Genomic DNA, 15207 nt, shown 5'->3' with positions numbered 1-15207 from the left:
TTCAGAAATGATAGGGAATGCTTCCCAGCTCATTTTAGGAAGCAACATTACCCTGATACTAAAATCAAGAGATGTTACAAGTAAAAAACAAAATAAAATAAAAAACAAAGCAAAAAATAACTACAGATCCAATATCCTTTAAAAGCACAGATACAAAGATCTTTAAACAAGACATTAAGCAAAGCGTACCCAGTAATATGTAAAAAGAATAATATAGATTATAGCCAAGCTTAAACATTTTAAAACGAATCAATGTGACTCACCATATTAACAGAATAAAGGAAAAAAATACATTCATTCCAGTAGAAAAAAAGCAGTTGACAAAATTCAACACCCATGCATGATAAAAACTCTTGAATAAAAATTCCTGGCACAGCAGGGGAAGAACGGAACTTCCTTAACCCGATAAAGAGGTACAGGATGAGAAATCAACAGCTAACACACACTTTGTGGCAAAAGACTGCATACTTTAACTCTGAAGACTGAAAGAGCAAGGATGTCTGCTACCACCACTTCTTCTTCTTCTTTTTTTTTTTTTTTAAACTAGGCTCTACGCCCAACATGGGGCTTGAACTCACAACCCCAAGATCAAGAGTCGCTTGCTCCACCAACGGAGCCAGCCAGGCACCCCAATTTTAATCAACATTGTACTGAAGTCCTAGACAGAATAATAGAGTAAGGAAAAGAAATAAAATGCATACAGATTAGAAAAGAAACAAGTCTATCTTTATCTGCAGACAACAGGATCATATACGTAGGAGATCTAAGCAATCTTTATAAAATTTAAATAGCATCAAAAATATAAAATACTTAAGATCATTTTCTATCATATCCAGCATTTTTAATTACATTCAAGGGGGAGGTTCACATCAAGTATCTAGCAAACCATTCCTAGAAATTGAAACTGGCTAATTATTTCATCATTCCTTCTTGTGCTTTACCATAAGGCTATCCAGCCTTCACCCACCTTATTCATCAGACCTATCTCTCTGAACTTTTCACTGTTTACAAACAGCCCCCCACCAAAAACAAAAACAAAAAACCCACTATTCTCAAGGGATAAATACACATTAGGAATAGAAAAACTGAAGATATTTAAAATAATATGCCTAAGTCAATTCTCCAACAGTTCCAAAAAAGGTTTAAGAAATGATAGTTTTACTAAGTCTATAACCCCTCAATGGGTTTACTAAAAGAGGAAACAGCCTTGTCTTTTTTTAAGTTAACTTACAATAAAATTGACTTTTTGGTATGTAGTTCTATGAATTTTAACACATTATGTATATAGAGTTGTGTAACCCACCACCAAAATCAAGGTACAACACAGTTCCAACACCTCAAAAAACTCCACTGGGATATTCCTTTGTTGTCATACCCTCCCCTCCAATCTCAACTCCTGGCAATTACTGATATGTTCTTCATCACTAGTTTCGTATTTCCCAGAATGTCATATGGAATTATATAGTACATAATCTTCTGAGACTGGCTTCTTTCAGTTAACATAATAGTTTTAAGACTCATCCAAGTGGTTTTATGTTATTAACAGTTCTTTCCTTGCTGTATAGTATTCCATTATATGAATATATCAGTTTATCCTTTCAGACAACCCATGTGAGCTGTTTCCAGCTTTTGGCAATTATAAATAGAGCAGCTATAACCATTCATCCAACAAAGCTTTTGTATGAACATATGTTTTTGCTTCTAAGAGTGAGACTGCTTGGCCATCTGGTAAGTATACATTAAATTTATAAGAAATCATCAAATTATTTTCCAGAGTGGCTATACCACTTTGCATTGCCACTAACAATGTATGAGAGTGCCCACTGCTCTACATGCCCACGGGCGCCAGGTATGGTCAGTGTAATAGATCTGTAGCAATACATAGTCATGGTCTTAATTTGCATATCCCTTAATGGCTGAAGTTGAGTATCTTTTCATGTGGTTATTGTCATCTGTTTACTTTCTTTGGTGAACTGTCTTTTACCCATTTATTAACTGGGCTGTTTGTCTTCTTACTGTTAAGTTTTGAGAGTTCTTCACATTATACATTCTAGACACAAGTTCTTTGCTAGATACGAGATTTGCAAATATTTTCTCCCAGTCTGTAGTTTATTTTCCCACTTCTTAAAAATCTTTTATATAGCAAAAACTTTTAATTTTGATGAAGTCCCATTTATCAATTTTTTTCTTTCATGTACCATGCTTTTGGTGTCACTTCTAAGAAGAGCTATCTTGGGACCACAACTCCTCTGTTCAAAGAGGAAGTTTTCCTCCCACAGAGTTTCAGGTGCTTGTGCTGCCAAGAGACCTTCTTGCTCCTTGAACCTGAACTAGAAGGCTTCTCACAGAGCATTCTGTCTGCACTGATGCTCATCTCCATGGTTCAAGTTCAAGCATGGAGGGGGGGAACAGGGGAGGGAACCCCCAATGGGAAAAAAAAATGTAAATTCGCTCCTGGTTCAGTGATTTTTTTGAATTCTGACCCTTCCCTGCAATCTACCTGTTACAATTTACTTTTCCGAATCCTTAAACGGCTGCTACTTACATTGTGCCCGGTGCGTTCAGTGGGATTGGCAGGGCGGAGCGCACGTATCCCACCTTACCCAGAACCACAGCCACAAATGCTCTTTCAATAGGTAAGTTCTGCTTTAGCTGGTGGATTCAGCCTCACTACCTGACACTCTACACACAAGCATACTCATACACAGCTAAAAATAAACATATAGGTAGTGAGATCAAAACATAAATAAGAATATTACTTTAGGATTCTTTTCATCATATCACAGCAATTGTAATGATATCCAATTGGAAGACAAGCTGTTGAGGAAAGAGTTGAACTATGCTCAGAATTATTAGTGTGTCAGTAAATAGCAGATGTAGTTAAAGTTGACAGAGTAGTCAGTCTACTTTTTACATCAACATTAATTTTTTAAATTACAAAATGATTCATATTCATCTAAAAAATCTAGCAATATAAAAGTGAACAAAGGGTAAACAATCTGGACTATTTTCCCTCTAATCTTGCAGCCCCCCAAAAAATATTATTAGCAGTTTGGTGTATCCTTCCTCATTATGTATATAGCTGACCCTTGAATAATTCGGGTTTGAACTACAAAGGCCCAATTACACACAGATTTTTTTTTATATAAACACAGTATACTACTGAAATGTATTCTCTCTTCCTTATGACTTTCTTATTAACATTTTTTCTCTATCTTCCTTTATTGTAAGAATACACCATATAATACATATAACATACAAAATATGTGTCAATCAACGATTCATCTTATCAGTAAGGCTTCAAAAGCAAGCTATTAGTACTTGAGTTTTTAGGGAGTCAAAAGTTACACGTGGATTTTTTTTTACTGTGTGGGGGTTGGCACCCCTAAACTCGGTGCTACTCACAGATGCAGACTAATTTCAGCCTTCGCTTCTATAAAGAACCCTACAAAGAACACCCTATACATTTTACAGCATTGATTTCCCAAAGAAGGACTGCTGGGCCAGAAAATATATGCTGAAACATAAATAGATACTGAGCAACTACTCTCCCCATTTCGCACTCTGCAGCAAGTATGTGAGTATTCTTTTTTCCCTACAAACCTCCCCATAACTGAACATTATCAATCATTTTACTATCTTTCCAATCCAATAGCTAAAAACAGCCTCTTGTTTTTCATTTGTATGCCCCTAGTTGCTAATGAATCTGTGTTATGTTTACTGGCTTTCCTATTTTTTCTTTCGTGGACTCCCTTTTCATAGTCTACTGTTTTTCTAGCAGATTGTGTATCTTTCCCCATTTGTATGCTAGGAAGATTAACCTTTTGTTTAGACACAGATTTTTCAACGCAGAAATGTACTCATTCCACAGATACAAATTTTTTTGCTTCTCTTAATGCCTTAACATCAGCTTCATTTTTCATGTAGAAAGTTGAGGAGGATTACACATTTCAATGTAAAGAATATCCACAATTAAGAGCATTTATTTTTTTCAACAATTAATTACTGCGTATTTATGGCATACAAAGCATTATGCTAGGGGCACAGAAGACACGGGTATCTATCCTCCAGGAGTTTAGTCTAATAGAGTCTAATAGAGACAAACAGAGTAAAGTGATAATGCAAGGCAACATGTGATTAAGTGGCAAAAATGGGTGGTAAAGCCTAAAGAACAGAAGCTACCTTCTGTTCACATCATCATTTTTTGCCAAAATCGAGGTCAGAATAAACCTAAAAAATGATCACATAAATTCAAAGCCTGTTTTCAAAGTCAGTGATCTCCAAAGTCAGGCAAGGCCAATCAAGGCCACATATGCAGTGACCCACTGGGTAATGGGAGAACATGTTAAAGCTTCTATTATAATGATTTTTATCTTTTTTTTTTTTAAAAAAGGGAAAACCACAAAAATTTACAAATCCGGTTCTTTAAGCTTTACTAATTTTAGCGCTGCCAGCCTCTTTTGATTCAAGTGTCAAGCTAGTCACTCTTTTACAGCCTATTTACAAAGTGGGGGGGGGGGGGGGGGAAGGGCGGGGCAGAGTAGAAGTTCCACCACCCGGAGGGGCTGACAGTGGGACCTTCAGCATACTGCAGTATCTATCAGGTTAAGTTCATTTTCAAGTTACATTATCTCATTTTAACTTACTCCTCCGGAAATAAGCAAGTGGCTTAAATTGATTCCTACAAAGAAGCCGTGAAGTAGGGTAATAATAAGCATAAGTACAAGCAAACAAGAAAATAGCAGAGCTGATACTTTTATTCATAGTACCTTCAGTATAACCTAAAGTAAAAGCAAAGACAATCTAATCTGATCTAACAAAAAGCCAGTCTCCCTACCAAAAAAAAAAAAAAAAATTAATCAAAAGGACTACTTTGAAACAGGTTTATATTTATTATTTTTAGTTCAAAACCTTACCATAGGTATATAACAGAGCTGTCTGTCAGTCAACGAATATAATTTAGAAACATACTGTCAGATCTTACAATAGCATGCCCTGTGACGATACGAATTCAGCAATGGGTTCCTGTCCCCAGCCCCCATGTACATCAAACAGAGGGAAGCTGAACTTTTTAAGTCCCAGCTGACCGACCACATAACACAGAACTGTGCCATCAATGTGTAAGTTAGAGTGATCAATTCCCAACAAGTGACTAACAAACTGCAGTCGGTACCTGGATGATGTGGACCGTGCAGCGTGCAGTGCAGGCTTCATTTATCATTCCATTAATTTCACAGCACATGATGTTTTACAAAAATGAAAATGTGGGATTCCGCTTTTCACATTATGGTAGGGTTTTACTCTGGGGGTACAAGCTCAAAACTGTTTTACTGATAAGAATGCATGATCAAAGCAGCTTAAAGGTCTCCTTTGCTTTGGACATCACACACCCCCAAAATTTTACAAGAGCTTCCATTGAGAAAGGGAATGATCTGCTTTGGGGGAGGTCAACTCTGGGGGCAGTCACATAAAACTGTTTACGGAAAGCAACCATACATTCCTATCACCAAGACTAAAGCAAGATAATAAATCCTTCTTAGAAATTACCCCCTAGTTATCAAAAAAAAAAAAAAAATGTGTAAGTATTCTCTGATTTCATTTTTACCTTGTTGAAATGTAAACCCCTTGAGAACAAGGCCAAAGTCTCAGATTTCATGTTGGTGAATGTTGGCGAATGCTGGTTATTTTTGGCTTCAGTGTTTACATTTGTAAAAGGCAAAGAACTGATCAGCGTAGCTATAAAGTTTCTTCCACATCCATGCCGTATGGATCTAAGAGGAGCTGTTACAACAGTCATTACTGAAATGTGCACTGACAAAGACTTTTCACATAAACAAACACACTTTACAGCAGTGAAAGCTCCACTGCTATCTGGCTACCTACAATGTTAAGGTAACAGAAGAGACTAGGCAAATTCTCATGATGGCAGCAAACTCCTAAGAGTTCTCATTAACCATTCATTCAGAGAAATGTAAAGAACACCTGCTAGGTACCAATCCCAATACAGATGGTCCCCAACCTACAACTGTTCAACTTAGGATTTTTCAGCTTCATGATGATGTGAAAATAATATGCATTCAGCAGGAACTGTACTTTGAATTTTGATCTTTCCCAGGGCTAGTGATACATGGTAGGATGCTTGTGATGCTGGGCATGGCTCCCACTCAGCCATGCGATCACAAGTGTGAATAACCGATACGCTTTCAACTGTAGTGTACCCAATATAACCATTCTGTTTTTAACTTTCAATACTGCATTCAATAAATTACATGCATATTCAACACTTTATTATAAAATAGGCTTTGTGTTAGATGATTTTGCCCGACTGCAGGCTAATGGAAGTGTTCTGAACACATTTAGGTGGGTCAAGCGAAGTTATGATGTTCAGTAGGTTAGATGTAATAAATGCGCTTTCAACTTATGATGGGTTTATTGGATGTAACCCCTTTGTAACTGGAGGAAGATCTGTATTAGGTAATTAGGGAATAAGACAATTCCAGCTGCAATCCATTCATTTACTCATCAGATGTTTACTGAACGCCCTATATGTGCCAGGCATTGTTCTAGACACACGGATATGGCAGTGAACACAACAGGCAAGATTCAAAAAAAGTAAAAAGGATGGGGGGCACCTGGGTGGCTCAGTCAGTTAAGCATCCCACTCTTGATTTTGGCTCAGGTCATGATCAACATGGTTTCACGCGTTCAAACCCCACATAGGGCTCTATACTGGCAGCAAAGAGGCTACCTGGGATTCTCTCTCTCTCTCTCTCTCTCTCTCTCTCTCCCCCCCCCCCCCTTTCTCCCACTTGGGCTATCTCTGTTTCTCTAAAATTAAGTAAATACACTTAATTTTTTTAAAAAGTACAAAGGATACCAAGAAACAGGTAGCTGGCTGAATAATCTCCCTCACAGGGAAGAACAAGCCATTATGAAAATTATGTAACAGAGATATGGATACACCTGTGGTGATTTTTACAACAAAGTCCCTAAATTCTTTGATACCTCTCCATCAAGAGGAGAGGGTCTGTGTCCCTTCCTCTCAAATCTCAGCTCTGTGACTGCCTCACTAATCAAATACCACAAAAGTGATGCTTCACCAGTTTGCAGGCCCAGGTCTTAGAAGCTGTCAGCTTCCTCTCTCTGTCTCTTGAGATGCTCACTCTTAGAACCCAGCCACCATGCTGTGCAGAAGCCCAGGCCACATGTAGGTGTTCCTGCTGAAAGTCAACATAAACTGCCAGATATGTGAGTAAAGACACCACCAGATGATACCAACCCCAGCTACTAAGTATTCCAGATTATGAGTCTTTCTAGCAAAAGCTTTCTAGCAGTAGAGCAGAAACAAACCATCTCTGCTATGCCCTGTCCAAATTCCTGACACACGGTCCATGAGCATGACAAGGGTTGTTTTACACCACTATGTTTTAGGGTGGTTTATTACATAGCAATAGAAAACTAGAACAATTTTAAGATATAACAATATAAGATATAAGATATAAGGGATCATATATTTTTCACATGGAGATATCATGAATCATATTATTTTTTTTCTAAATAGTAAATAAGTACTATTAAAGTTACACTGGGCATTAATTGAAAAGAAACCCAAGATCTAAAAAATCATATTCAAACTCTGATGAGATTATTCCTGCCAGATTATCAAATAAAACAAAGAGAAACCTAATAGATAACCATTAAAACTTCCCATGACATTAAACAGAAGTACAGAGTTGCTTCTAAGTTCATTCATTGGACATTTGTTTACAGAGTACCCATCAATCCTAGGCACTGTTCTAGATGCTAGGCACACAGCAGCGAACATAACAGATAAAAATCACTGCCCTCATAGAACTTACATTCAATGGAAGGAAAGAGACAACAAACAAGACAAAGTATGCATCGGGCTCCGCTGTGCTCTCTCTCTCAAAATAAATAAATAAACCTTCAAAAAATGCAACACTCTTTATTAAAAAAAAAAAAAAAAGACAAAAACCTTAAAGTGGTGGGGGAATAAGCCATGTGGGCATAGGAGGAAAGAGTACGCCAGCCAGAGTGAGGAGAAAGTACAAAGGTCTTGAGGCCAGTGTGGCTAGGGTTGATTAAGCAAGCAAGAAAGTAGTAAAAAAGAAAAAGAGGTCAGAGAGGAAACTGGGGGCCAAATGGCATAAGCAAATTCTGGCAAAAACAAAAACAAAAAAACCAACAACACTGAAATTGGAATCAGTAGAACCAAATCCAACAAGAACAGGAATGTTTCTGCCTGTTTTGTTCACTGATTTATCTCCAGCACCTATACCAGTGCCTGGCACGTAGTAGAAAGAATGAAGTCTTCACTCTGTCACTTGGCAGCTATTTGACTTTTAACAAATGCCTCTGATATTCTGAGTGTCAGTTCTAATCTTTAAAACTAGAATAACAATCCCTCCCCACCTCATAGGGTCAGAGTGATCAAGCATGGGGAAATATTTTGCAAACCGTAGAGCACCATATACAGGTGAAATCTTTATTACTGAAAAACAATTATTATTATTATTATTATTATGGTATTATTAACAACAACAATTATTATTAACAATGACCACTCTACCATGCCCCATTAATTTCGACCTCTGAATCATTCTCTTCCTCCACCTGTCATGAAACTGGGGCAGGGCTATCTTTCCCTTCAGCACGAGGGAGTGGACTTTAAGCACTTGAAGGCTTTTGTCAATGAGTGGCAGTAATTAAGATAAGACAGGTAATTCTCCCAACTTTTCCTTGAGATTCTCTGAGAAATAAAATGAGACATAGCTTCCAGGTGAAACTATACCCCCTCTTGCCCCCTTTTGTAAAATCCAGCAGGCTTGCGAACCTTTTTTTCCCCACTGTCAAAATGCAAGAACACCTAATACGGTAAGAACAACTTAACAAATTCTCTTGTTTTATCCTTTCTCTTAAACATGTTTTATTCTTTCTCTTAAACCCACATCAGGCTGCTTAAAGAAGGACAGGAATGAGGAAGCATGAGAAACACTGTAAGGATTGTAAACACTTCTTTTTTTAGAGGCCAACTAATCCAGTCATCTCAAACTGCTTGGGTCCCATTAAGGGCCGAAAATCTGCGATGTAGCTCACTCCAACTGGAGGCAGCTTCAGTTTTCTCCTCAGTAAAAAAGGAGACAATATCATGTTCTTCACGATGCTTCAATTCCAGAATAAAATAATGCATATCAAAGCTTCTGGTATAGGGGCGCCTGGGTGGCACAGTCGGTTAAGCGTCCGACTTCAGCCAAGTCACGATCTCGCGGTCCGTGAGTTCGAGCCCCGCGTCAGGCTCTGGGCTGATGGCTCAGAGCCTGGAGCCTATTTCCGATTCTGTGTCTCCCTCTCTCTCTGCCCCTCCCCCGTTCATGCTCTGTCTCTCTCTGTCCCAAAAATAAATAAACGCTGAAGTAAAAGCTTCTGGTATATGCTAAGCACTCACTAAATGTTGGCAGAACCTGGATATTCTTCATTTATCCAACATTAAGTGAACAGCTACAACATGTCAGTCGGCACTTTAGGCACTGGGAAAGGGCCATAAGCAAAAAGGACAAAAAATCTTGTTCTCTCGGAACGCCCTCCTGTTATCTCCTGTAACGTCCCCCACTGGCCCGTTCTGTTCTCTGGAATTACATCTGGCTTCTGGTAGGTTCTCCTCCACAGAATAGCATCCTCTTTTTTTTTGGGGGGGGGGGGGACGGGAGGGGTCTGCAAATCGCTATCAGGTACCTACCTCTCTTTCCACCCACCTTTCCCCCAGCAGAAGCCAACAGCCTCAGTTCTTTGAAAGAGTCAGCAAGGATGTGGGAACAAAAGCTAGAACAGGGCTGGGTGGGGCGAAGGCAGGTGCCCAGGCAACTCCACGGAAAAAAGAGATCAAGAGAACCGCACGGATTCCAGGCCAAGGTCAAGACAGGCTGGTCCAACTCAGGTGTGTCACCCGACACCTCTCCCAGGAACGGCCACACTCCACTCCTAGGCCCCTGAGGTCCCTGCCGGGCACGGGGGTACCGGTCCTGGGGGGGCATCCTGGCCCACCGTGCAGGCTGGAGGGCCGGGAGGGCACTCACCCGTGTGTCCTCGCCTTTTCTTTCCGGTCGCCTCCGAGAGAATTCCCGGCATCATTCTCGGCGTCTCCATGCTTCCTCCTCCCCGGCCCAGGCCCCTCCGCCCCCGGAGGCCCCTGTTAGGAGCCACCTCACACCTACGCCCTTCCCTCTCCCCATGGCCTTCGCCGCTCTCCTGGCCCCAAGACCGCCAGCGTCCGGTCGCACTCACCTGCGAGCCCAGCCCCGGGCCCTCCATCTCGCCCCTGGCGGCCGCGACCAGGCGAAGTGGTGGTAGCAGCTCGCGGGCCACCCCCTCGAGCCACCTTCACTCCCACTTCCTGCTTGCGGCCCCGCCTCCGCCGCGGCCCCCTTCGTGCTTTGTGCTGCCAATCTCCCTCGGAAGAGCCAATCCCTGCCCTTTCTTAAGTGGGGGGCGGGACTTTTCCTCTGCCGGGGAAGCTAGTGGGGAACCGCGATTCGGAGGCCCCACCCCTAACCCGCCCCCCTTGTGCTTCCAGCCCCAGGCCAAGATTGTGCAGTGCACGCCCAGGTAGGCGTCCACCTGTCCCTCGCGCCTCGTCCTGCCCCCCCAACACACGTCCAGGGTCAGGCTGTTATTCCAAAGTCAACCCACCACCTATTGAGAGCAAATGCAGACTTGGCTACTTAATAGCTAGATAACCTTGTGAAAATGTCTTATTTTACCTCATTTCCTCATCTGTGAAATGGGGAAAAATAAGGGTAACTACTTGACAGCTTGTCAGAGGATTAAATGAGAGAAAACTGCAAAGCCCCTTAGCCAATGTTCGACATATAATAAAGAATCAGTAAGTGTTAACTATTAAAACATTTGCCACTCTCCACTTTTTGATCTTGAGTAAGTCACTTCCACCATCTGGGCCTCTGTTGTTTTTTTTTTTTAATACAAAACAGAAAATATGTGAGTTTCACTGCCCAGACTGGGGGAAGATTGGGCAAGAGCCCTCCACCCCCCACCCCGCGTTCTCCATGCCCTTTTGTGGACTGCATTGAAGAAGCTGTCATCTAAACTCTGTTCAGCTTGAAGGACAGTTATGAAGCTAGGATAAGGCTTGGTTCCCACCCTTTGGTAGCTCCACGGGGTCATTGGGGTTCTCTTACCTCAGACCCCAGAAAACACTGGAGTCTTCTAGCCCAGCACTTAACACAGCCTTTCTAATTATTCTTTAATATATCTGTTGCCAAACTGAACCAGATTGAGACCTTTATAAATTAAACTGGAAAGGAACTGAAAACGTTATTCTGTAAAAATAGTTTTAATGATAAAAGAAGTGTCTAGAAACCCAACAAAGTGATGGGGGTTCCTATAATAAATACTATAATACAATGTAATTGTATAAAAAAAAAACCTTTAATCTTTGTTGTTGTCATTATTATTATTACGACCCTGCCTATTGAGTACAGGGTCTCAATAGCCCTGAGTTGCCCCAAAGCCCAAACTCTTTGAGCTATAAGCAAAATTGACAAAAATCTTTTTCTCTTGGAATGCCCTCCTGTTATCTCCTGAAATGTCCCCCACCGGCCCATTCTGTTCTCTGGAACTACATCTGTCTTCTGGTAATATCTCCTCCACAGGGTGATGTCCTTTGGGATTTTGCAGATAGCTAGCACATATCTCTCTTTCCATCCACCTTTCCCCAGCCTAAACTAACAGCCTCAGTTTTTTGAAGGAGTCTGCAAGGATGTGGTAACAAGAGCTAAAACAGGGCTGGATAGGGGCAAAAGCGAGTGTCCAGGCACCCATCTCTGAACTCCCAGTGCCCAGCACAGCACTGGGATGCGGAAAATGATTAGTATAATTTTACTGAGTGGATGGACAGAATGATTGGCGTGTCATCAACTTCTATGATACAATGAAGGACAATAGAAGTGTAAGCAACTTCCTGGGAGAGCCAGAGCTGTGAGCAATTAATTTGGACAGGCTAGGATGAGACATCGGGAAAGGCTTCATGGAGGAGAAAGCCTTTGGGTGTGGTCATTTTGCTTAGCTAATAAGAGCAGTGTTTATTCATCACTTACTATGTACTGGCACCGTGGCAGTGTTTTTGTATATATTATGTCTAATCCACGAAAGGAGTGTTAGTTCCCCCATCTCCCAAAAGAGAAAACTGAAGCTCCAACTAAGCATATAAACCCAAGTCACACAGCTGGTTAGTGGTCAAGAGAGGACTTAAACCCAGGTCTCTTACTGCAAAGCGGCTTTGACTGGAGTCGTTTGGTTGTTTCACTTTCAAGAACTGAATTAGAAGATGTTTTTGAACTTGCAGGATGCTTGAAATCCGTTCCTTCAGTGCTTCTGATTGATATCCTAACACATGGGAAGATTCTGGAACAAACAAATCCTAACACTCTACTCTTTAGCAAGACTCCAGCTCCCCTCCGCTCATTTGTTTTATGCCTCCTTTGAACCGCTTCAGATCGGGGTAAGTATGGCCACAACGGATGGCTATATAAAAGCAAACCCAGTGAGGCCCGAAGTGCCACCATTACCTCGCATGTTTAAAAACTACTTTGGTATGTAGACAAACCATGGTAGAACAGCAGGAGGGTAGGAGCAGGCCCTGGAGCGGCTCTCAGCCCCTGGAGCACTGAGTAGCTGGCTGCTTTGGGGCGTTTTGGGCGAGTTGCTCAATCTGTTTGCTCAATTTGTTCTTCGGTTTCCTCATGTGTAAAAATGGAACAATCATAGTACTTACTTCCCAAGCATGTTGAGAGAATTAGATGAACCAATGTATGTAAAGTACGTAGAAGGGTGCCTGGTACATGATAAGCACTATATATGGGTTAGCTGTTAGCATCATCGATCTCGCCCTCACCAGGAGCAGGTGTTGGGGAGCATTGACTGGACCAGCCGGGTGGGGCCGTGTAGAGAGCTTAAGAGAGAGATTCAGCAGACCTGACTTCTCATCCTAACTCTGCCATCACTTATTGAGCATATTAGTTCGCTTAGGGCTGCCATCCCCAAGTACCACACACTGAGGGGCTTAAACAACAGAAGTTTATTTTCTCACAGTTCTAGAGGACAGCAGATCATGATGTTATACTAACAGGGTTGATTCTTCTGAGGCCTCTCTCCTTGGCCTATGGATAACCATCTTCTCCCTGTGTCTTCGCAAGTTTCTTCCCTTCATAGGTGTCTGTGTCCTAATCCCCTCTTCTTTAAGGGCACTAGTCATATAAAGACCCACCCCTATGACTGCATTTTTAAATTATTTGCCTCTTTAAAGACCCTCCTTCCAGATACTGTCACATTCTGAGGTACTAGGTGATAAGACTTCAACATATGAATGGGAGGAGGACAAAATTCAGCCCATAACACGGTGTGACCCCAGACAAATCATTTTCTCTCTCTGTGGCAGTTTCCCCATTGTCAAATAGGGCTGGGAACAGCTGCAGGAAGCACTAAGTACGAAGCACTCAGTTTTGATCATATAATTTCCCTAGCGGAGACTAAGCTCTACCTTCCAATCCCCATAGCACTTTTTGGATCTCTTTTAGATGATACTATTTCCCTCATTCTGCAACTATATATTGAGTTCCTACTGTGTACCAAGTACTGTTCACTATTGAGCAAGACAAAAAAAAAAAAAATAGTCCCTGTTTCCCTGAGGCTTACTGTTTAGTAGAAAGAGACTTTAAAAAAAATTTTTTTTTAATGTTTATTTATTTTTTTAGAGAAGAGACAGAGACAGATCATGAGCAGGGGAGGGGCAGACAGAGAGGGGAGACACAGAATCCAAAGCAGGCTCCAGGCTCTGAGCTGTCAGCACAGAGCCCAACGCAGGGCTTGAACTCACAAACTATGAGATCATGATCTGAGCTGAAATTGGATGCTTAACCCACTGAGCCACCCAGGCACCCCAGCAAGAGACAGACCTTAGTCAAATGGGTTCCCAGATACTAACATCTTAGATGAGCCTTGCAGTTCTTGGGTAGATGCACTTCCCTCCATGGGCTCTTGGCACACATCTCACCATGTTCTGCTCAAAGTCAGCACACAGTAAAGCCTAAAAAGAAGTGCTATCCGAACAAATGAACAAATGAATGAATACAGTCAAAGTAAGGGTTGACACAAGGAAATCAAATGTGGTTCACCTCCATAAATCACTCTAAGCAGTACCGATTTCGCAACGTTTAACAATTCTTGGCTTTGGAGAAAAATTCCATAATAGGGTTTGCTAATCCCTACTGTCACACTATGGGTGGCAACTGACTTCATTCTGACTGAACTTGTGATTCTGGCTTCATTTCTTCCACAGCCTTGGAAAGGAAAGGAGTGTTTGTTGTAACAGGGCTTTGTGTTTGTAATGATGTCAAAGGCCCTGGAATGACCCTTTGTAATGTCAAAAAGCTCTGCACATCTGTCAGCCCAATGCTTTTTGGTATCAAGCCAGCAGGGCTGGGGTAGGGATGAGTGCTCGTCGGGAACATTGGGGCCACAAATATTTATTGAGCTCCTACTATGTGCCAGGTACAGGCTAAAACATATGAGTACAGTCGCAAACAGCAGAGTCTCTGCTCTTCTGAAGGTCAGGTCTTCAGGAGAGGGCAAATACCGATAGAAATAGATAAACAGATTTTTTCTTTTTTTAAGAAAAGAAGTACAGACAATGAGAAGTCTACCAAGGGACCCACATTAGCCTGGGGAGATAGGGCAAAAAGTCCTTTTCAAAAACGCATAAAACTAGCTCAAAAGGACTTTCCCAACTTCCTCTATGTACAGCTGGGAAAACTGAGGCTTGAGGAGGGAGGGACCTAAGACCATTTCGACAAGTTAGCGGAGAAGATAAGATTAGGACAACTCTTCTGGCCGCGCTCCAAGGCTACCTCGCCAACCGTCAAGTAGCCTCCGTTTCTAACTGTAAAACAACCTCCCGGACTCTCAGGGCTGGGGGTTGCGGGATGGGACAGGGATTGCTTACAAGTCTTTCTCGGTCTCTTGTGTTCTATGTATGAAAAGCTTCATGGTTAAAAAGTGAAAGTGACTCTTTCCCTTCATTTTATATACAAGTCGTCAAGATCTGGCAATGAGATACTCTAAAGTTAATATGGTCTGAATTAGGAGACTATGGTGTACAGCTTATATTTTATTTGC

The 15207-nt window shown here is 41.5% G+C and overlaps 1 protein-coding gene across 15 annotated transcripts in view; it reads right to left on the bottom strand.

Moving 5' to 3' along the window:
• ZDHHC13 (zinc finger DHHC-type palmitoyltransferase 13) overlaps positions 1-10419 on the bottom strand; it is a 62215-nt gene extending 51796 nt beyond the window's left edge. For 13 of the 15 annotated variants that reach the window (XR_007156323.1, XR_007156330.1, XR_007156329.1 and 10 more), the window contains exon 1: positions 10303-10419. Coding sequence is in view for 1 of the 15 variants with exons in the window: in XM_047878276.1 (XP_047734232.1) it covers positions 10303-10329 (27 nt within the window). In the remaining 14 variants the exon portion in view is untranslated. The remainder of the gene's footprint in view (positions 1-10302) is intronic. The other 2 variants (XM_047878278.1, XM_047878279.1) reach the window with 2 other exon arrangements.
• Between the last annotated feature and the right edge of the window lie 4788 nt (positions 10420-15207).

This window comes from Prionailurus viverrinus, chromosome D1 (assembly GCF_022837055.1).
Source record: "Prionailurus viverrinus isolate Anna chromosome D1, UM_Priviv_1.0, whole genome shotgun sequence".
NCBI lineage: Eukaryota > Metazoa > Chordata > Mammalia > Carnivora > Felidae > Prionailurus > Prionailurus viverrinus.
The sequence above is the reverse complement of the archived record's forward strand: the minus strand, read 5'-3'. Positions and strand labels throughout refer to the sequence as shown.